This window comes from Pantherophis guttatus, chromosome 7, assembly GCF_059756535.1.
Source record: "Pantherophis guttatus breed Tessera chromosome 7, ASM5975653v1, whole genome shotgun sequence".
Lineage (NCBI taxonomy): Eukaryota > Metazoa > Chordata > Lepidosauria > Squamata > Colubridae > Pantherophis > Pantherophis guttatus.
In genome coordinates this window covers 56,463,902-56,486,885 of record NC_142069.1, presented here as the reverse complement: position 1 = coordinate 56,486,885, position 22,984 = coordinate 56,463,902, and the positions used below count along the sequence as shown (strand labels likewise).

Sequence of the window (22,984 nt, the reverse complement as noted above, 5' to 3'; positions counted from 1 at the left end):
GATCTGTTTTTTTCCCATTTTTTGAAGATGGGAACTACATCAGCTCTTTTCCAGTCCCCTAATAGTTCCCCAGTGCTCCAGGATTTTTGAAATATGTGGTACAGTGGTTCTGAGATGAGATCTGCCAGCTCCTTTAGAACTCTGGGATGTAATCCGTCAGGTCCCATTGATTTGTATTTATCAAGATCAGACAGGTGTTCTCTTACTAATTTTTTGTTTATTTTAACTTTTATTTCTAATCTGTTTTTTACAGTTATGTTTTTGGTAGGTTGGGCTAAAGTTTCTTTTTGTGTGAAGACCTTGACATGACCCTATCAACTTAATGAACTACCTCCAAAATTTAGCAGTGACACACAGTGCAACTCCACCTCCCTTTTTATGGGATCTGGATTTTTTGAACAGTTTGTATCCTTCTATCAGTACGTTCCAGTCATGGGGTTCATCCCATCAAGTTTCTGTTATTCCAACTATATTATATCCACCTTCTTGTATTAGTAGTTCACCCTGTTTGTTTCCTAGTAGGGTGTTAGTAGCTAACACCCTAGAACAGCGGTTCTCAACCTGGGGGTCGCGACCCCTTTGGGGGTCGAATGGCCATTTCACAGGGGTCGCCAAAGCCCTCTCTCACCCCCCCCACGCCTTCACTCACCGTCACTCTCTGCTCTGTTGGATCGCCGGCCGTTCGCTTACCCCGCCCACTCCCAATCTATTGCTGCCTCCTGAGTCCCAGCTGATGGCTAGAGGAAAAAAAACTGTTTAAATTCTTGCCGTGGGGCTTCAAAGGCTGCCCTAGAGCCAGTGGTGGGATTCTACGTTTGTTAAATTGCTGGCTTGCCCCGCCCCTCCGCACCACTATTTATTGCCAATAAATAGTGGTGGGCGAGGGGTGGGCGAGCCAGCAATTTAACAAATGATTCAGTGTTTTTTTGTAATTTTATTGGCCCGCGGAGCTTCAGCATAGGCTAATTAGCCCTTGATTAGATCGGCTCCCGACTCTCAGTTGATTTGCTCTCAGCTGTTTTGCTCAGGGCTCTGCTGCTTGCTGGAGATTTTTTCCCCCCTAGCTATGCTGAAAAACAAAACTGAAAGTAAAGCAGGCTGTTGGCTTTGCTGTTGCTGCAACGTTGGAAAATTAGGCAGGCAGATTTCTTTTCTTTTTCCTCACCAAAAAAGGTAGGTGCAAACAATGGGAAATTTAGGGAAAAAGAGGAGAGTTCAAGATTTTAAAACACAAAAGAAAAAAAGCTCTATTTAACTAGGGAATTGTAATAATTGAGATACTATTAATTGTATATTGTGTTGAAAGCAGAAATGGTTAAATTGTGGTTTGGAGGAATATATGGGGGAAATTATTTGGTTTTTTATTATTGCTAAATATAATTAATTGATTTGTAAGAAATTGGATGGCATGGAAATAATTGGAATATTCATGTTCATATTGATTAATATACAAAAAAGGTAGTTATATAACTAATTGATTTATATTAAAATGTTTAATTTATATTAAACAACTGTAATATCACATAATTAACCAATGTGAGGATGGATATAAAAATAGATGACAATGGGAAGGGGTATAATATAGAATAGAAGGGAAAAATTGAATTTGATTAAGATTAGAGATGAGGATGAAGGGTAATATTGGTTTTTTACAAAAATAGATGAGGAATAAATATGGCAAAAAGGAAATATAGAAATTGTAAATTTAATTGAAATGACTAAACACTGTTTAATTTTATGAACCGGCCAAATACTCTGTTCAAAGAAAATACATTGTATGTTTGTATGTGTGTTTCTAATTATTGTTATTTATTCATATTTGTTCTCTTTTATTCTTTAAAGTTTAACAATTCATTCTTTATCTTAATATCTTTATATTTGTTTGGGGTTGGCTTTCTTCCCTTTCACCTTTTTTATTGTACAGCAATCTTTCTCCTCAAACCTACCACCTCTCTCTTTCCTTTCCTTCTTATTTTCTCTTCCTCCCCCTCTTCTTCTCCTCCCTACTTCCTCTTCCTTTCTCCTTCTCCTCTCTTCCTCCCTCTCTTACCCTCCCTCCTACTCTAATTTCCCTTCCCTTCCTTCATCCCTCTCTATTGCTGTATCCTTTTATGCATATGGACTACTCAGAGGGCTGAAAAAGTTATTTCTGACTGGTCCTCGCACTTTTGACCAGTCCTCGAACTTACGACTGTCCTCACATTTTACGTTTTTGCCCTATCTTGTCACCATGGTGAAGAGAAGCAGTTGTGAAATGAGTGACACGGTTGTTAAGAATGCTACAGATAGCGACAGACCTAACAAAATGGGAGAATTTGCAGTTATCATTGATAGGGAGAATATCAACTATTAAAATGAATATACTGCCCAGACTTCTATACTTGTTTCAGACAATTCCAAGTTGGGGAAAAAATATTTTGAAGATTTAAATAAAATGGTGTTAAAATATATATGGCAGGGCAAAAAGGCAAGGATAAAATTAAAATTGATGCAAGATGTTAGATTAAGAGGAGGTTTTGGTTTGCCGGATTGGGAATTGTATTATCAAGCTTGTAACTTGATGTGGATTAAAGAATGGATAACACTAAGGAATATTAGATTGTTGACCTTAAAAGGACATGACTTATTGTTGGGTTGGCATGCTTTTATGTGGTATAAAAGTACAAAAATACAGGGTTATTTTAGAAGACATATGATACGAGAGTCTTTGTTATTAAACTGGGAGAAGATCAAACAATGTTACTACTTAAAAATTCCAGTCTGGCTATCACTTATTGAAGCAGTCTCACACGCAGTAACGTTTAGGAAGGAACAAATTGTTAGATATGGTGAATTATTAAATGAAAAGGGTGAACTTAAATCGAAGCAAGAATTAGAAGAACAAGAGCTTGAAATGGATTGGTTTTCATATATGCAAATACAGTCTAGATATGATGAAGATTCTAAAAAGGAGGGTTTTTATAGCACCTTGATAAACTTAGATAAAATTTTAATAGGTTCTGATGACCATGTGATTAAAAAATTGTATAGCCATTTATTAGAAGTAAAACTGGCAGAAGAACAAGTTAAAGAAACAATGATTGCATGGGGGAAAAATGTGGGTCATGGGATTGACTTAGAGAAATGGGAAAAATTATGGTCACAGAATTATAAAATGACAATATCAACAGCATATAAGGAAAACTTGTATAAGATGTTTTACAGGTGGCATCTACCCCCGGCGAGAATAGCCAGAATGTACAAGAACAAATCGGAGAAATGTTGGAAGTGTCATCAGTCCCCGGGCTCATATTACCATATGTGGTGGACATGTGCAAAAGCTAAAAGATATTGGACTAAAATCCACAGGTGGTTGGAAAAAATGACAAAGAAACATATTGACTTTAAACCAGAGATATTTTTATTGAGGATTTTACCAGAAATATATAATAGAGAAATGAGATATTTAATTGTGAATGTTTTAACGGCAGTTAGAATTGTATTTGCTAGAAACTGGAAAGGTGAGAAGATACCCACGGATGACGACGTTATCAAGAAAATTTTGGAGTGTGCTGAAATGAGTAAATTGACATTTGAAATTAGGGAACAAGAAGATAAACAATGTTATTTGATATGGGATTTATTTTATCAATGGTTAGACAAGAAAGAATGGAAATGAAATATGAAATGAAATGGATAAGATAATAAAATATATAAAGGGTTTTTTTTCCCCCCTTATAGAGGATAATTTACTGTTAAATAATTGGTAAAGGAGAATAATAATGTAATAAACTGTTAAATAAGAAAATGTGGGTTAGAGGATTAAGCACAAAAGATTCGTAACCGATCAATACACTTTCTGTAATTGTAATGGATGACAATTGTTTTATGTTTTAAGTTTTGTTTAAAAATAAAAAAAAATTTCAAAAAAAAAAAAGAATGCTACAATGGGCATAAATGATGACCAGTCATAAGTGCGAAGATCGGTCAAAAGTGCGAGGACCTGTCAGAAATCACTTTTTTCAGCCCTCTGGGTAGTTCTTTTGTGCACATGGACTACTCAGAGGGCTGAAAAAGTTATTTTTGACTGGTCCTCGCACTTTTGACCAGATCTCGAATTTATGACTATCCTCACATTTTACGTTTTTTGCCCTATCTTATCACCATGGTGAAAAGAAGCAGCTGTGAAATGAGTGACATGGTTGTTAAGAATGCTGCACGGGCATAAATGTGAGGATGGGCATAAGTGTGAGGACCAGTCAAAAGTGCGAGGATCTGTCAGAAATGACTTTTTTCAGCCCTCTGAGTAGTCCCTATACACATAGCCATGGCCACCTGGTCACATGACCAGCTAGACACGCCCACCCAGTCACATGACCGCCAAACCACGCCCACAAAATCCATGCCCACAGAACCGGTAGTAAAAAAAATTAGAACCCACCCCTGGTTGGGGGTCACCACAACATGAGGAACTGCATTAAAGGGCCGCGACATTAGGAAGGTTGAGAACCACTGCCCTAGAAGATAGACTCAAGATCTAGATGGATCTTGAAGACTTGAACACTGGTCCCTATCTAACAAAATGAAATTCAATGTAGAGAAAAGCAAAGTCCTACACTTAGGCAAGAAAAACCAAAAGTACATATATAGACTGGGTGAAACTAGGCTTAATAGCAGTAACTGTGACAGGGATCTTGGGGTCCTAGTGGACAACCAGCTAAGTATGAGCCAGAAGTGTGCAGCGGCAGGCAAAAAAGCCAATGCAATCCTAAATTGCATTAACAGAGGGATACAATCAAGATCAAGGGAGATACTAATAGCACTCTATAAAGCCTTAGTAAGATCACACCTAGAGTACTGTATCCAGTTTTGGTCACCACACTATAAAAAAGATGCTGAGACTCTAGAAAGAGTGCAGAGAAGAGCAACCAGGATGTTTAGGGGACTGGAGACTAAAACATATGAAGAACAGTTACAGGAACTGGGCATGGCTAGTCTAGTAAAGAGAAGGACCGGGGAGACATGATAGCAGTGTTCCAATATTTGAGGAGCTGCCACAGAGAGGAGGGGGTCAAGCTATTTTCCAAAGCACCTGAGGGCCAGACAAGGAATAATGGATGGAAACTGACCAAGGAGAGATTCAACCTAGAAATAAGGAGGAACTTTCTGACAGTGAGAACAATCAACCAATGGTAACTTGCCTTCGGAAGTTGTGGGAGCTTCATCACTTGAGACTTTCAAGAAAAGATTGGATTGCCATTTGTCAGAAATGATGTAGGGTCTCTTGCTTGGGTGGGATTTGGGGGTTGGGGGGTTGGGCCAGATGACCTACAAGGTCCCTTCCAACTCTGTTAATCTGTCTATCTGTCTATCTGTTCCCCAGACTTTGTGCATTTGTATATAGTGCAAAGAATGAGTGATAGGAGTGCAAAGTATGAGTGATAGGAGGCACTGAGAACACTTTCAAATTCATGTTTTGGGATTGCTTCTGATCGCAGAAGAAAGCTACCCATCCCTGGCCAAAATAGATCACATTTTGCCATGTATATCACTAAATTCAAGCATACGTACTTTCCAAGCGCAAAGCATTCTAGTGTCACATTTTGTCCTAAAAGTGCATATGTATCTTTGAACTTCACTCTGATATCTGGCACATAGCCTTTTGACCCTAATAAGAAAAAACAATAAAATAAATAGTTTTCTAAAAAATGGATACTTAGCACATATAATATTTGAAAAGTTTATTTCCTTAAAAAAAACTTAGAGAGACTGTGAGTAGAGATGAATTTCTAAAATAAAACAGTTGTAGGAAGCAGGAAGAAAGGATCACACACATTTATTCTACTATCAATTAAGAATAGATTTAACTTGTCATGAAATATCACTACGTCACCTAGGCCATAAAAATCTGGACAACACTGGAGGCTAAGTGATTACAGAAATTCTAACTGCTTTTTTGATAACTTGTATAAATTCACATAAAGTAAAAGTTGAAATATTTAACCAGAACAGAATATGAAAATCTTTAAAATAGATCAAATCCCAATATTTCATTTACATAATCTATTTCTTACCAGTTAACCAAAAATTGTTTTGAGAAAGTTAATATTGTTTCCTGTCACATGTCACATCTCAAAAATGTAAATATACTCATATTTGATTTTCCAAACATGGGAAAAGCAATGTCTGTTTTGTATCCTTTTATATTTCTATTTTTTATAGCTTACACATTTTATATCATACATTTTTGAGACACACATTATTCAGTCAAGCAAGTGAGTTAAATTTGAAAGTAAGCCATAGTCAAACTTGGCTCCCTGATTATTTATAACTGTTGTGTTCTCTCTCTGTTTCTCTTTCTTTGTATGTGTCTCTCTCACACACACAGAAAAAGAGGCTGAATGAGTGAGTATATTTTGGATAATAAAAACAAAACAGTTGGATTCATGAGATAAGATGTAAAATCTAAAATTTAGAAATAAAAAACAAGCTGAAAAGAGAATCTAAGCCAAACATTTCTTTCATATACTGTTTCACTGAACTGGATAAAGTGAACAAAAGGAAAGGAGACATTATTTAAGAAGAACATCTGACATACATAAGACTTTTGAGGAATACTTACGATCTGCTTGAGGAATGAGTGAAATGAAACTGCTGAATACACTCTTAGTAATTGAATTACTAGTCACACAGCATGAATAGTTGCCTTTATCAGTAGGTTCAACTTTGGCTATGTAAAGATTACCATTTGTTTGTGACACATATCGCCGTTTATCCAAAGTAATGAATTCTGGGAAATCATTCAGAAACCAGCGATAACTTAGATCATCTGGAGATAGAAAAATGTATTTAAAATTTATTAATAGAGATGAAGCTATTGTTTAGAGGATATGGTAACATCTAGCTAATTTTGTTGGAAGCTAAACAAGATAAGCACTGGTTAGTCTTGGATCAGGGATTACCAGTAATATCAGTGCTCTTGGCTATACAGATAGTACTCAATTTACAACTGTAATGGAGCCGGCCCACAAATTGTGATGGTCATAAAGCAGACCACTAACACAACCAACCAAATTTTACTACCATTATTACATTATGCAAATACTGTGGTTGTTAAGTGAAGTCATTGTTTGCAGTGGGCCATTTTTGCAAAAAAACCAAAAAACGAAACAAAACCCAGAAGTAAATGCCAGTTATCAGCATCAATGTTGTAAAAAGCAGTTACATGACCATGGAACATTGCAAAAAGCTATAAATGCGGACTGGTTACTGAATGCCCAAAATGAGATCACATGACTGCAAGGGGGGCAGCTGTTAGAACTTTGGAACAACTTTTCTTCATTTACTTATCACTCCATGCTATATATGACAGTAAGTGGGCATTGAAGTCCACATTTCTTAAATTGTCAAGTTTAACATGTGTGACCTCTATTTATGCATACTGTAGGCTTAGGCTAGAGAAGAGTACAGGTAGTCCTCGAGTTACGAATTTAATGGAGCCTGCCCATTCCATTCGTAACCCAAGGATTTGTGGGAATGAATCTCATACCTTGAATGTGATCACTTCCTCCTTTTGCCCACATATTTGATAATTGAATGTGCAGCTCGTTAAGTGCACATGAGATATCTCAGGGTGGGAAAGGCCATGGGGGGGCCTAGTGATAGAACAGGCCACCTACTCCAAGGCCTCCCCTAACCCACAGATACCTCATTCTCCTTCCCCCTGGGTCCCCACAATTGCTTTCCCCTATTCTGCCATGCTGGGTGTCTTACTTTATGAAGATTTGTCTCCTCTCCAGTCTGTTTCTTTGCCTTCTTCATCACCAAAGGGCTTGACAAGGTCTCCAGTGATGAAAAAGGAGGCCAGGCCTCCTTCCTGGACTCTTTTTTCATCACCAGAGGCCTTGTTAAGTGGATTGCTGGCGAGAAAGGAGGCCCAAAAGACTATGCACGTTCCTCTGTGCCTCCTTTCTCATCACCAAAGCACTTGAGGATTGCGTCCCTTTAGGCTTCACCAGTCCTTTTCAAAAAGGCTTTGCCTATAGGAACAAAGCTTCAGAGGGACACACCCACTCCTCCCAAGCTCTGCTGATGCCACCAAAAGCTTTTTGCAAAGAGCTGCCAAAGCCTACAGGAATGCAATCTCCCTGCAGGCTTCGGCAAGGAAATGGCAAACAGAGGGAAAGCCTGAAGGAAAGCCTTCCATCCATTTGCAATCTCCAGGCCTCAATTCACAGAGAATAGAGGCCTAAAGTCCAAGATCACACGAGATCAGTAGCACAAGATCTCGCACTACTGATCTTGCAGCATGTTAGGCCTCTGTTCTCTGCTTAATGCACTGAAAGCCTGAAGTAATAAAGCAGTCAAAGAAAGCACGACAGAGAGGAGATCTTGAAGACCCAGCTGGGAGGGGGGGAAATAGGCGGAATAAATGTTGCAGAGCCTCTGTGGTCGTTCGTAAGAATGAACAACTGCCATGGTGCTGCAATATTCATAATTTCAGGACTTGTTCATAAACACTAGGGGGCACTAATCATGCAATTTCAAACATTTGCTAAGGGAACCCTCATAACCCGGGGATTACCTCTACAGAATACATTAAATATATACCTGAAAAAGCTGGTTTCCATTTGTAAAATACATACAGTATTTCTCTGAAAGTTTTCAGCTGTTTTCAACTTTGAACAATCAAATCTTATAATAGTAAACAGATTCAATTACTTTATAATCTGAAGGAAGACAATCATACTGTAAGGAATTTTATTTTCACATGTCAAACAGGAACAATTCTTTTTTTTATAAGGCTCTAGAGGCTTAGGTAACTTAGTTACAGTCAACATTAATACTATTCTAATTGTATTAATTTTTATGTCATTGTTCCAATTGAAACTGAAATATATAAATTTAATTACCTGGATAATGAGGTGGAGGATCACAGAGAAGAACAGCACCTACACCTTCTCGTACTTTTACTGCATGTCTCTCTTCCGGAGGAAAAGGATATAAATCTATGCATGATAATAGATAGATAGATAGATAGATAGATAGATAGATAGATAGATAGATATAGAGATATAGATATAGATGTAAAATAAAAAGATATTATTAAATAGCAATGTTAAGAAGAATGTCTCTCATATTAACTGTTATCCAATTTATCTACAAAAAATAACATCTCCCAATATCTATGTGTATCATAATAGAAGTTGATGCCTTTATACTCTCAGGAGTGTTTGTAACCTCATGTTTATTTTTTTGAGGTCAAACTGGAGAATTCTTGCTAATAATGGAAACAAACATTTCACAAACATAGAGATTACTGTCTCAGTGATATGTAGGGCTATAAAAACATTCAAGATATCTATTCAGGAAATTGTTTTACAAGGATCAGCGCTTATGTTACTGAGCAAATAAAAAGCCAATTTCAAGATACAATATTGGAACATGGATAAAATTGCAAGGCTGACAATTCAATAGTCTAGTCTTGGTTTGTGTATGGGTTGAAAAGCAAATCATCCATAACATTATAATCTTAAATTTAAGATTCAATAAAAGGTGGGCAGAAAATAAGATTAATTTAAGATTCCAAAAGAATTTTATTGGCTTATCTGGAAAGGAACAGTTCATGAAAGCCGAGAAATTAAAAGATGGATGAAGATAGTCTGTGAGATTGTACTAAACACCAAACTATTTTAACATATATCCATCAATTATTTCATACTTTACTCTATTTAGCCATCATTGCTAGACTTTAAAGTTTGCTAAGGTATTGTTTAGAAGAAATTTGGGTTTACTTGACATTTGCAAGTTAATCAGGGCTACAGACTAAAAGCCACTACAGCAAGCCACTCACACATGCTTCTCAGAGAATTGACTACCCATGCAGTCATGAGGAATCAAGCCTTCTTTGAAAGTGTCTTCCATTTTATTAATTGATAAGAATGACATCAGTCTTTGAAAGTTCTTGTCTTTTTATCTCTATTCACTGAACTAAACAAACAAACAGAAAAAATGTTATAAAAGAAAAAATTGCAACTATATTTCTTGGCTTTTTCTTCGGTTTCCAGGAATGAGATTAAAGTGGGATTGCTTTTGCAAAAAAACATAGGTTGCAAAAACCTGAAGTGGGTCATATATTTTATTTTTATTTTTTTATTTTTATTTGATTTATATGCCGCCCTTCTCCGGAGACTCAGGGCGGCTTACAGTGCGTTAAGCAATAGCCTTCATACTTTTGTATATTTTATACAAAGTCAGCTTATTGCCCCCACAAACTGGGTCCTCATTTTACCTACCTTAGAAAGGATGGAAGGCTGAGTCAACCTTGAGCCTGGCAAGATTCGATCTTACTTTAATTGCAGACAGCTGGTGTTAAATTACAGTGCTTCTGTCTGTTGAGCTAAACCAGGCTCCTGTATGCATTAATGTATACAGAATTAAATTTGAAATATTTTAATTCATTTTAATTATATGAAAGTGATTTAACTTAAGTAACTATGATTTTAATATTAATAGTAGCCCTAAGGATTACACATATATTTGCAATCATTCACCATAAACAAAACGTTGCATTTATGCTATAGGGAAAATGATAACCTTTCAATATAAATATTTTCTATTCAATTCTTTTTTTTTAAGAAGTGCATGAAGGGCTACAGTGCATGAACACTGTTAATGTCTTCAAAATGAGTAATAATATGTAGTCAAAACAAGAAAAGTTTTAAATTACGGGCCAAATTTATTTAATTATTTTAAATCTATTTTTAACTTTTGTGTATAAATGTTTTTTATCTTGGCTGTTCACCACCCTGAGTCCGAAAGGAGAAGGGCGGTATAGAAATTTGAAAAATAAATAAATAAATAAATAAATAAGAAAGAAAAGGAAATAGCCTATCAATTCAGTGATTGCTGAACAAGCAAATAATCATTTTTCATAAATGAATTTCTATTATGCTACTTAATATTACAAAACTACAGAACTATTGCAGGCAGGGAACTGCAATGGGTCTATGGAGAAAAAAACAGTCATAATAGTATATTTAAATTAGGTTCACCTCTTTTACCCATGTAACAGGGAGATTTGTGTGAATAAACATATCTATACATTAGCTCATTAATTTATGTTTGATAGGGCTTGGCATGCCATTGCAATACTATAAGTATCTTACCAAGTAAAAAATTCTGTTGTAAGTTTACAATGGTATTTTTCTGTTATTGGTTTATCTGAGGTCCATAGGCATGTAGAAAAGGATAATTATTTTAGTAAAATGTTTATTAGGGTAATAATAGCTCCCCTTATTTTGTTTGTTCTTGTTATTTCTAAATCTCATTTATGTTGAATTTAGCTCTTTTAAATGCAAACTGGCTATGAATGATTATCACTAAATGTTGTATCTAATGTTTTATGATGAATGTATTTTTACAATGACTAATGATCGAATACTATTGTTGTATGTATACTGAGAGCTTATGCACCGGAGACAAATTCCATATGCCTAATCACATTTGGCCAATAAAGAATTCTAATTCTAATTTTAATTCACAGCTTGGTAGCACTGAAACAGAAATTAAGGCCTCAGTTACACAGCACTGATAATATGCTTTCCTCTTCTCCTTGGGCTGTAGGAAAGTATGTCACTAAAAAAAGTCATACACACACACACACACACTTTTTTTGCTTTGTCTCAGTAACAAGACCAGCAATATTGCTGCCTTCACTCAATAAGGCAAAGAAATAGTTGGTAGCTGGGAGACTGCTTTTAAAAAAGCCACTTTCCACAAATGCTGGGAATTACATAATTCAATAGTGCTGCAATAAATAAAGAATTTACACACCTGTTATTTCAGTAGGAGGAATGCTATATAGAAACATATAAAAATACTGGAAAAAATAATCAAAAAACAGATCTGCCAGCATCTAGAAATGAATAAAGTAATAACTAGAAGCCAGCACAGGTTTGTTAAAAACAGATCATGCCAAACCAATCTTATTTCATTCTTCAACGTAGTGACTAAATTAGTAGACCAGCGAAATGCTATGGGCATAGTATATTTAGACTTCAACAAAGTAGACATAGATAGCATCACCATCAGATGGATTTCTAACTGGCTGACAAACCGTACTCAACGAGTAGTCCTGAATGGTACTACATCTACACAGAGGGAAGAAAGCAGTGGGTACTACAAGGTTCTGTCTTAGGTCCAGTACTTTTCAATATCTTCATAAAGGACTTAAATGAGGGAATAGAAGGGGAATTTACTAAATTTGCAGATGATACTAAGCTGACAGGAATAGCCAAGGAATAGCCACCCTAGATGATAGCCTCAAGATCCAGATGGATCTTGACAGACCTGAACACTGGACCCTAACTAACAAAATGAAATTCAATGTAGAGAAAAGTAAAGTCTTACACTTAGGCAAGAAAAATCAAAAGTACATATATAGACTGGGTGAACCCAGGCTTAAAGCAGTAACTATGAGAGGGATCTTGAAGTCTTAGTGGACAACCAATAAAATATGAGCTAACAGTGTGAGGTGGCAGCCAAAAAAGCCAATGCAATCCTAAATTGCATTAACAGAGGGATACAATCAAGATCAAGTGAGGTACTAATACCACTCTATAAGGCCTTACTAAGACCACACCTAGAGTACTGCATCCAGTTTTGGTCACCACACTATAAAAAAGATGTTGAAACTCTAGAAAGAGTGCAAAGAAGAGCAAACGAGATGATTAGGGGACTAAAACATATGAAGAACTGTTACAGGAACTGGGCATGGCTAGGCTAGTGAAGAGAAGGACCAGGGGAGACATGATAGCAGTGTTCCAATATTAAGGCCTGCCACAGAGAGGAAGGGGTCAAGTTATTTTCCAAAGCACCTGAAGGCCAGACAAGAAATAATGGGTGGAAACTGAACAGGGAGAGATTCAACCTGGAAATAAGGAGAAAATTTCTGACAGTGAGAGCAATCAACCAATGGAACAGCTTGCCTTCGGAAGTTGTGGGAGCTTCATCACTGGAAGCTTTCAAGAAGAGACTGGACTGGCATCTGTCAGAAATGGTGTAGGGTCTCCTGCTTGGGTGGGGGGTTGGACTAGATGACCTATAAGGTCCCTTCCAACTCTGTTAATCTGTAATCAGACCCATTATTCTTCACAGTTAACAAATTCACAGCTTCAAATCCAGACAGACAAAGTTGAATTCTAACATCAGGAGAACTAACATGACTTCATGAGAGATCTACTTTTGTGGATGGAAACAAAACCATCCCTTGAGGCTAAAATATCTAAAGTTGATATCATACCTCCTTATCAATAAATTTGTAAGAAAGCAAGGATATATCATGAAGACATGTTTTCCACCAATGATTGGCAGGGTAACTTTGCACTAGAAAGTTTTGAGAATGATCCTAAAGCAATACTTTTTGGGAAGTTTTTCAGTTTTAGTAAAAAACTGAAATAAGATGTTTTTTATTAAAGTCATGTTGCAAAAATATCATTATTTTGGTATCTACTATTTTATAGAAGCACAAGGTTTGTTTTAATAAACTGCTATGTAATCAACCAGCACTGATAAAATTCATCATTACATATAAGCAGATAGGTTTATATAGAAGATATAATAAATGTCCACAAATTTTTTTTCATCTAGAAAAAAATGATCCATTCATATTCACTCACTTTTGTCACTCTAATCACAGTAAAAAAATTTTTTTAAAAAAAATAGTAATTATGGTTAGAAAAAGTGTCTCTTTCATAGTGTTTCAATCAGCATGGGTCATGACAATAAGTCAAACTAAATTAAGTCAGTAGACTTAGAATAACTTTACTTTGAATGTACACTAATTGGCATACATTAAAATGAAATTTTGTTGCATACAGCTCTCAAAGTGTCACCACCTCCATTACATACTACATAAACATGACAAAATAAACAAATAAATACAAAAGTATGCATATACCCATATATTATTTGACACGGAGAAATAACACAGTCTAACATACCAATCTACTGAACACCATTTCAAAGAGTTTGTATAAAGGAAAGGTTCATGTAAAGACAACTTACAACCAAAGTTTAAAGTTGCTTCCCGGCTCCTTATAGTTCCATGTATATTGTATGCTATACAAACATATGTTCCTTCATCCCTTGACTTCTCAGGATTATTGATTTCCAGGTTACCTCCTACCATACTATAATGTTCTTTTGTCAGCTTAATATCAACATCCCAGTTGTTACGTTGCCACCTATTCAAGGAAAATATTTATTTTAAAAAAATATTAACACTTTATTTCAGCACTTCAGTGCTGAAGTGCACATTGCCTCCAAAACATAGTATCTTATCCCTACAGAATGAGATTATGGCAATAAGAGTATCTGTTTCATTGAATAATGCATAGTTTTAATTGGAAATTCAGTTTGAATTTGACTGTGTTTCTGTATCAGTCTGAATTTACTCCAGGGGTGAAATGCTCCCGGTTTGGACCGGATCGCCCGATCCGGTAGCAATGGAGGCGGGTGGTTTAGAGAACCGGTAGCAAAAATCCCTGCCCCCCCCGCCCAGCTGAGCCACACAATCATCAGAGGCTTTTTCTTTTAATTTTTAAAAGCATTTTTTCTACAACCTCTTTGGCCGAAAAAATGCTTTTAAATTAAAAAAAAAAAAGCCTCTGATAATCGCGTGGCTCAGCTGGGATCGTCAGCTGATGATCCCAGCTGAGTTGCTTGATCGGCAGAGGTTTTTTTTCTTTTAAATGCCTCTGATGAAGCAAGCTGAGTTGCCTGATTGGCAGAGGCTTTTAAAAGAAAAAAAAGCCTCTGCCAATCAGACAACTCAGCTGGGATCATCAGAGCCTTTTGAAAGCATTTTTTTACAACCACTTCGCCAAACAGGTTGTAGAAAAAATGGTTTTAAAAGAAAAAAAAATTGGCCACACCTACCCAGTTACATTACCCCCACCACCAAGCCACGCCCACAGAACTGGTAGTAACAAATTTTAGATTTCACCACTGATTTACTCCAATTTGATAATTTAGAAGATCTGTGCATGCAGGAAAAATATTTTTTCCCTGAATCAAACTGGATTTCCAAATAATGTAATTTTATTACTTAAAGCATCAAACTGATTTTCCAGATTGAGTTAGATATTTGACCTGAATTGATCTGAATTGACAATACAAATCTGATCTTATTGCATACAGTAGTATTGCTAGGTGTAAATTACAGATTCCCTGAAATATATTATCCATTGTGCTAGTTACAGAATGACAGCGATTCCTAAATAATATGGTTATAGAATTGAAAATAATTATTTGAATGTTTTTCACAGATACGATTTGTTACTACTAGTTCTGTGGGCATGGCTTGGTGGGGTAATATGACAGAGTGGGCATGGCCAACTTTTTTTTTTACTTTTAAAACCATTTTTTCTACAACCTCTTCAGCTGAAGAGGTTGTAAAAAAATGCTTTTAAAGCCTCTGACGATCCCAGCTGACTTGCCTGATCAGCAGAAGCTTCTTCTTTTTTTTAAGTCTCTGACGATCCCAGCTGACTTGCCTGATCGGCAGAGGCTTTTTTTCCTTTTAAAAACATTTTTTCTATAACCTCTTCGGCCGAAGAGGTTGTAGAAAAAGTGCTTTTAAAAGCCTCTGATGATCCCAGCTGAGCTGCGCGATCATCAGAGGCTTTTTTTTTTTACTTTTAAAAGCATTTTTTTGGCCAAAGAGGTTGTAGAAAAAATGCTTTTAAAAATTAAAAAAAAGCCTCTGATGATTGCACGGCTCATCTGGGCAATTGGGGGGGGAGCAGGGATTTTTGCTACTGGTTCTCCGAACCACCCACCTCCATTGCTACCGGATTGGGCGATCCGGTCCGAACCGGGAGCATTTCACCTCTGATTTGTCCCCAAGTTAATTGTTTTATTAATTATAAGAGCAAAATAATGCATTGTAGAATACAGATTATAGCAGACTATGGTGATATTTTATAATAAAAAATTAGAAATCGTTAACACTATGATGTTTTGGGTAAGTTAAATCTTTTTTTCCCAATAATTTTTATTAAACAGTTTTTTAAAAACAAAAAAACCCAAAAACAGATATTTACATTTTCTTTTTTTCAACATCTCCGCATCAGTAATCCATATTTATACATTTTCTCTTTCTTATCTTAATATATCTTTTATACATATATTTCTAGTATAGTTTTAATCTGTCTGGGCCAAAATGATTTAATTTGATTTTATTTGGTTTTTAAATTTTTTGTATCTATGTATTTTATTGTTTGGCTGTTCACCGCCCTGAGTCCTTCGGGAGTAGGGTGGTATATAAATCAAATAAACTAAACTAACTAAACTAAACTATATCATATATACCGTTATAATATATTTTCTTAATCTAAATATTTTATTTCCATTTAATATAAACAGGTACCTAGTTTCCTTTCCACAATTTTTATAGCTTCCCATTTGTTTCCATATTCCTCCACCTAATTTAACCATTGTTTAGTTTTATTTTGTCACCCCCCTTTTTCCCCCCTTTCTCCTCCAACCATTTATACCATTTCTCCCAGAGTAAGTAATATTCTATTTCATCTTTTTCTTGTATCTCCTTTGTGAGCTTATCCATTTCCGCACACTCCATAATTTTTCTAATCACCTTGTCTTCTGATGGTATGTCATTGTTTTTCCAGTTTTGGTGTCAGGTATGCTTCCTTCAGTATCCAGGAAAGAAAACCCCAAACTCAAGCATTTTGAAGAATTTAGTACTTTTACTGAATATGAAATGATAGCAACCCAGGTAAAGCTGGAAGTGAGCAAAACGCGCGAAATAGCATCTACTAAGCTTCTCCCCCCCCCCGTGTCCATTGACCCTCAGCCAATCCAAAGGTCTCCCAAAGGTCAGGTGGCATCATGCCTGGCAACGTCATTCATCAGGAATGTAGGGCAGTTGGTCAGCCAGCCCCTTTTGAAGATTCACTTTCGATTCCTGGGAAGACACGTCCTACAATAGATAAACACCTCCTGCGCCTTCCCCCCCCTTTCGCCCCCCCTTTACTAATCCCTCCCCCGTTTCTTATGGCAGCTGAAGCAGGCAAAGCTGAGGCTGACATTCGGCCCCTCTTGCAGAAGAGACATTATTCCTAAATAAGAGGAAAGAAGAGAGAGAGAAACAGAATATATACAATAATTATGGTTTATCAGGGTATTTGGTATAGAATTGCTGTATCTTCTTGGGAGCTCGGACATCCCGTTTATTCACCCATTCAGCCTGCGATAAAGGGAAATGTTTCCAGGCTATCAGATATTGGACTTTGCCATGGTGTTTCCTAGAGTCCAAAATTTCTTTAACTTCAAAATGTTGCTCCCCCTCTATGAGAATGGGAATTGGAGGGGTGCTTTGGTCAGCCCTTAGGGGAGACGAGTGTTCAGGTTTTAATAAACTAACATGAAATACAGGATGTATACGTCTCAATGTTTTTGGCAATTCCAATTCAACTGTTACTGGATTAATTAATCTAATCACACGAAATGGTCCCACATACTTAGGGCCTAGCTTTTTGGACTTCTGGGTGGTCTGTAAATATTTTGTAGACAAATAGACTTTATCACCCACTTTATAAATGTGAGCTGGGGACCTTTTCTTATCAGCTTGCGCCTTATGGGCCCGGTGTGCCTCATCCAAAGCCTTCCGAGTCACTGCCCATGTGCTCTTTAATTGTTCAATCCAATCCATCAAGGAGGGATTTTGGGGATCATCCTGTGGTAACTCGGGAATGGGTACGAAATCCTGGCCCGACGCGACCTTAAAAGGAGTGAATCCAGTGCTACTGTGTACGGAATTATTATATGCCACTTCTGCAAATGGCAACAAGTCTACCCAATTGTCTTGCTGGTAATTTACGTAACATCTCAGGTACTGTTCTAGTACCCCATTGGTTCTTTCACAGGCCCCATTTGTCTGAGGGTGGTGACTGGAACTTAGCCCCTGGGCGGAGCCAATCAATTTCAAAAATTCTTTCCAGAAATTGGAAGTAAATTGCACCCCCCTGTCAGAAATTATTCTTTTCGGAGATCCATGTAGTCGGTAAATCTGCCGAATAAACAGTTTTGCAAGGGTTTTTGCTGAAGGGATCTTTGAGCAAGGGATGAAATGTACTTGTTTGGAAAACAAATCAGTTACTACCCAAATGACAGTGCAGCCCTCACTGTCTGGTAAGTCGACAATAAAATCCATAGATATTTCCTTCCATGGGGCGTTCGGTCTAGCCACACTTTGCAGCAATCCAGGGGATTTTCCTGGAGGTCTTTTAGCCGAGGCACATATTGGACAGCTAGCTACATATGCCTCTATGTCCTTTTTAAGTGCGGGCCACCAAAATTGTCTCTTAACAAGGTGTAGAGTCTTGACAAACGCAAAGTGTCCTGCGGCCTTGGCATCATGAACATATTTCAATACGGTTGTCCTTAATGTGGCTGGAACATACAATTTCGATCCAACCCAAGCTAGTCCGTCACGAAGTGTGCATTCATTGGAGTGGTTGCCAAACCACTCATCAGTTTTTAGTGCTTCTCGCAATTTTTCGAGTAATCCCCCGAGAGTTCTGGTTCGGTTTTACTCTGCGCTCTGGTAGTGACTGGTGTTGCCAATTGTGTCAAGGGGATCATTAGTTGAACCACTTCCTTTTTGATGCTATTGTACTGCGGCAATCTGGAAAGTGCGTCTGCCATGAAGTTTTTTCCACCAGGAAGGTAACGTAGAGTGAAATTGAAACGCTTGAAATGTTGGGCCCAATGAGCCTGTTTTGGAGATAGTTTGCGTGGTGTTTTTAATGCTTCTAAATTTTTATGATCAGTCCACACCTCGAAAGGGTGTTTCGCCCCTTCTAAAAATTGTCTCCATGTTAACAACGCCCATCTAACTGCAAACGCCTCTTTCTCCCATATGGCCCATCTCCTTTCCGTCTCTGATAGTTTACGGGATGTGTAAGCACAGGGTTGTAATATCCCGTTTTCATTCTTTTGCAAGAGTATTGCTCCTACAGCTACGTCACTGGCGTCAGTTTGTACTACAAAAGGTTGTTCCATGTCGGGGTGTTTGAGCACAGGTTCAGCCGCAAACAGCCGTTTCAATTTTTCGAAAGCGGCTTGACAGTCCATAGTCCATTCCAGTGGTTTCGAGGGTTTGGGCTTTACTTCCCTTTTGGTTTTTAGCAAGTCTGTAATTGGTAGTGCGATTTTCGCGAAAGAGGGGATAAATTGTCTATAAAAGTTAGCAAACCCTAAGAAACTATGTAACTGTTTACGGGTGCGCGGTGCGGCCCATTCCAGTACTGCCCGAACCTTTTCAGGGTCCATCTCTATTCCCTCATGCGATATACGATATTCAAGATAGTCGATTTTGTCTTGGTGAAATTCACATTTAGAAAGTTTGGCATAGAGTTCGGCTGCTCTGAGTTTCTTTAAGACCGTTCGTACCAACTTTACATGGTCGGCCATGTTGTTAGAATAGATCAGAATGTCATCCAAATAGACCAACACCCCCTTATACAGGTGCTCATGCAATACTTCGTTGATCAGTTGCATGAATACAGCCGGGGCTCCCTGTAATCCAAAAGGGAGTACTCTAAACTGGAAACATCCCAGCGGGCAATTAAATGCTGTCTTCCATTCATTTCCCTCTTTTATTCTCACTCGGTAGTATGCCTCTCTTAAATCAAGTTTGGTGAAAATTTTTCCCTTCCCTAGATGGGCTAACATGTCCTTCATGAGTGGGAGGGGATAGACATTTTCTACGCAAATCACGTTCATGTTTCTATAATCAACTACGAGATGAAAGGATCCATCTTTCTTCTCGCGAAACATTACTGGCGCCGCCACCTTGGGTTTGGCTCGTTCGATGAATCCCCGTTCTAAGTTTTTGTCAATAAAATTTCGCAATTCCCCCAATTCTCGAGGTGTCATGGGGTAAATTTTTGGTTTGGGAAGCTTCACCCCAGGGAGTATTTCAATGGTGCAGTCGGTGGCCCTGTGGGGAGGTAGAGCATCCGATGCCTTTTCGCTAAAAACTTCCCTGAGATCCCAATATTCCTTTGGAATTTTCTCTTCTCCCTCAATATGGTTAATGGCTACTGCCGCCCTCTCTGATTTCATGTCGTCTCTCAGGGGGGGGCTTCCTTTTCCGGAGCTGGTTCTGCCGTGCGTATGCGCAGGACCCCTGTCTTCCAATTTACTCGTGGGTTCCATTTGCGAAGCCAGGGCAGTCCTAGAATGAGGGGTCTTTCCATGCCAGGGGCTACAATAAATCTGAGATTTTCTACATGATTTCCCAACTGCAGTTCAAGGGGTTCAGTCATGAAGCTAGCTGGGCCCCCTCCTGCGATCGACCCGTCTAATTGACAAAATGCAATGGGTCTTTTTAAAGTTTTTAGTCTCAGTCCCATTTCCTCCACTACTTTGGGGCTAATTATGCACCTAGTGCACCCCGAGTCCATCAGGGCTAACAATTGCGCGTGAGTCCCTGTGGAGGGCACCCTTATTTCTACGGGGATGAGTAAGGGTTCTTCCGTGTGACTCACCCGTTCGTCGGTGTCGGAGTCGGAGTCCGTCTCGCTGTCGTCATCGTTGGTCGGAGTTCCCAACTCACCCTGGTTCCGGGGAGTGAACTCAACGACTTCTCCTTTCAGGGCGGTGCCGCGGGTTTTGGCGGGTATTTTGTCGCCTTTCTTTTGACCGGCCCCGGTAGCTTTTGGCGGTGGCTTGGAGAAACATTCGGCCGCCCGGTGACCTTCCTTCCCACATTTGAAACAGGTGAAGGGCTTTGACTTGGGCTTAAATTCGGTCTTCCCGCCAGTCATCTTGGGTGCCCCCTTACGGTAGAAAGAGGATGACTGGTCCCCCATCCGCCTTCCTCGGAGTTTGCTCCATTTCAGCTCGATCTCCACATCCTCAGCTATTATGTACCATCTATCCAAATCATCGGGGACCCCCATGTTCCTACAGTCTCGATATATCTCTTCATTCAATCCATCCTTGAAACTCTCCAAAAGAACCATTTCTGACCAGCCTGTCATATAGGGTGCCAGTTCACAAAATTCTTGGATATACTCTGCCACCGGCCTCCGGCCCTGCTGAATGCTCTTCATTCTGAGTCTCGCCTTTCTTTCAGCTAAATGGTCTTCAAAACGCCTCCTAAGGGCCCTCATGAACTGGTTGTAATTTCTCAGCAAGGGGGAGTTGTTATTGTGGAGAACCACCATCCACTCAGCCGCTACTCCCTCTAGGGCATTCGCGACACTTCTGACTTTAGCCGCCTCTGTTTTGTAGTCCTCCCCCCAGTCCTGCATGTGGTTCCACACTTGGGTCAGGAAAAATCCCAAGGCTTTAGGATTCCCATCAAACTTCCCAGGAAGGGGGTGGATTTTTGGCTTTTTACGTCTGCGGGGGGGGGGGGCTGCAAGGCTGGGGTTCTCTGGCCGGCTGCATCTCTCCCTCGAGCTGCCGAAGCCTGGGATGTTGCCTCCTCAAGCTCTTCCTCTCCCCCGCAGGCTGTCTCTTCTGGCTCTCCCCTGAGGCTTGCTCCCCCCTTCTCCACAGGAATTCCAAAAGACTCACGGTTTTTTCTGCTTTCTTCTACAACACGGAAAAGCTGCAAGGCTTGTTCTATCATGAGACGTTCTTTCTGTTCCTGCATCCACACTGCCTCTTTTTTTCGGGGTCTGGAAGTTGTCACTCCCCGGGGGTCCTCCCCCCAGTCTGGCAGTCTCCCCACTCCTTTCGACCATTTGGCTTCCTCCGGCTCCAAGCGGAGTTTTTCCAACCATTCTGCAGTCTCCTTTTCCGACTGGAGGGCGGCTGAACTCACTGCCCCCATCTTCTCTTCTCCCTCACTCCCTCGATCTGACATAATTTGAATTTACAGTCCCCTCGGTTTTTGTCCGGGATGACTGGATGTGACTTCCAGCTTAATGTCAGGTATGCTTCCTTCAGTATCCAGGAAAGAAAACCCCAAACTCAAGCATTTTGAAGAATTTAGTACTTTTACTGAATATGAAATGATAGCAACCCAGGTAAAGCTGGAAGTGAGCAAAACGCGCGAAATAGCATCTACTAAGCTTCTCCCCCCCCCGTGTCCATTGACCCTCAGCCAATCCAAAGGTCTCCCAAAGGTCAGGTGGCATCACGCCTGGCAACGTCATTCATCAGGAATGTAGGGCAGTTGGTCAGCCAGCCCCGTTTGAATATTCACTTTCGATTCCTGGGAAGACACGTCCTACAATAGATAAACACCTCCTGCGCCTTCCCCCCCCTTTCGCCCCCCCTTACTAATCCCTCCCCCGTTTCTTATGGCAGCTGAAGCAGGCAAAGCTGAGGCTGACATTTGGGTAAAAACTATTCGTGCTGCTGTAATTATGTGAATAATTAAGTATCTTATTTCTTTTTCTTATGACCCAGTAATTATTCCCAGTAGGAAAGTTTCTGGCATCATTTCTATTTGTTAATTTATAATTTCTTCTATTTGTGTTTTAATTATTTGCCAAAATTGTTTTGCCTTACGGCAGGACCACCACATGTGATAAGTTCCTTTTTGATGTTTACATTTCCAACATAGCAGGGAGGTATATCTTTGCCAATCTGGTAGGTGGGAGATGCCACCTATAAAACATTTTATATATATTTTCTTTATGGGGTACAGACATAGTTTGTAATTTATATTCCAAATTTCTCCCATTTATCTAATTCAATATTATATCCAAATTTTTTCACCCAAATTTTCATATTTTTTTAAACTATCTCTTCTTCCAATTTGTATCTTAATAAATAGTTTTTTATCAATTCATCCTCTGTTCCATGGAGAATTTTATCTAATTCACGTTCCCTTTTGAAATCCAAATTGTGCCAAATCTGTCTTGTATCTAGATTTTATTTGCATATAGGGCCACCAATCAATGTCTGTACCCAATTCTTTCAATTCCTGTCTTGTTCTTAATTCCCCTTGATTATTAAC

The 22,984-nt window shown here is 38.7% G+C and overlaps 1 protein-coding gene across 8 annotated transcripts in view; it reads right to left on the bottom strand.

Annotated features, from left to right (window-relative positions):
- CNTN1 (contactin 1) overlaps window positions 1–22,984 on the bottom strand; it is a 315,977-nt gene that overhangs the window by 139,918 nt on the left and 153,075 nt on the right. For all 8 annotated transcript variants that reach the window (XM_060689023.2, XM_087873256.1, XM_060689029.2 and 5 more), the window contains 4 exons: window positions 14,047–14,225; window positions 8,892–8,987; window positions 6,602–6,808; window positions 5,551–5,647 (listed from right to left, as the gene is read on the bottom strand). In XM_060689023.2, coding sequence (XP_060545006.1) covers window positions 5,551–5,647; window positions 6,602–6,808; window positions 8,892–8,987; window positions 14,047–14,225 — 579 coding nt within the window. The remainder of the gene's footprint in view (window positions 1–5,550; window positions 5,648–6,601; window positions 6,809–8,891; window positions 8,988–14,046; window positions 14,226–22,984) is intronic.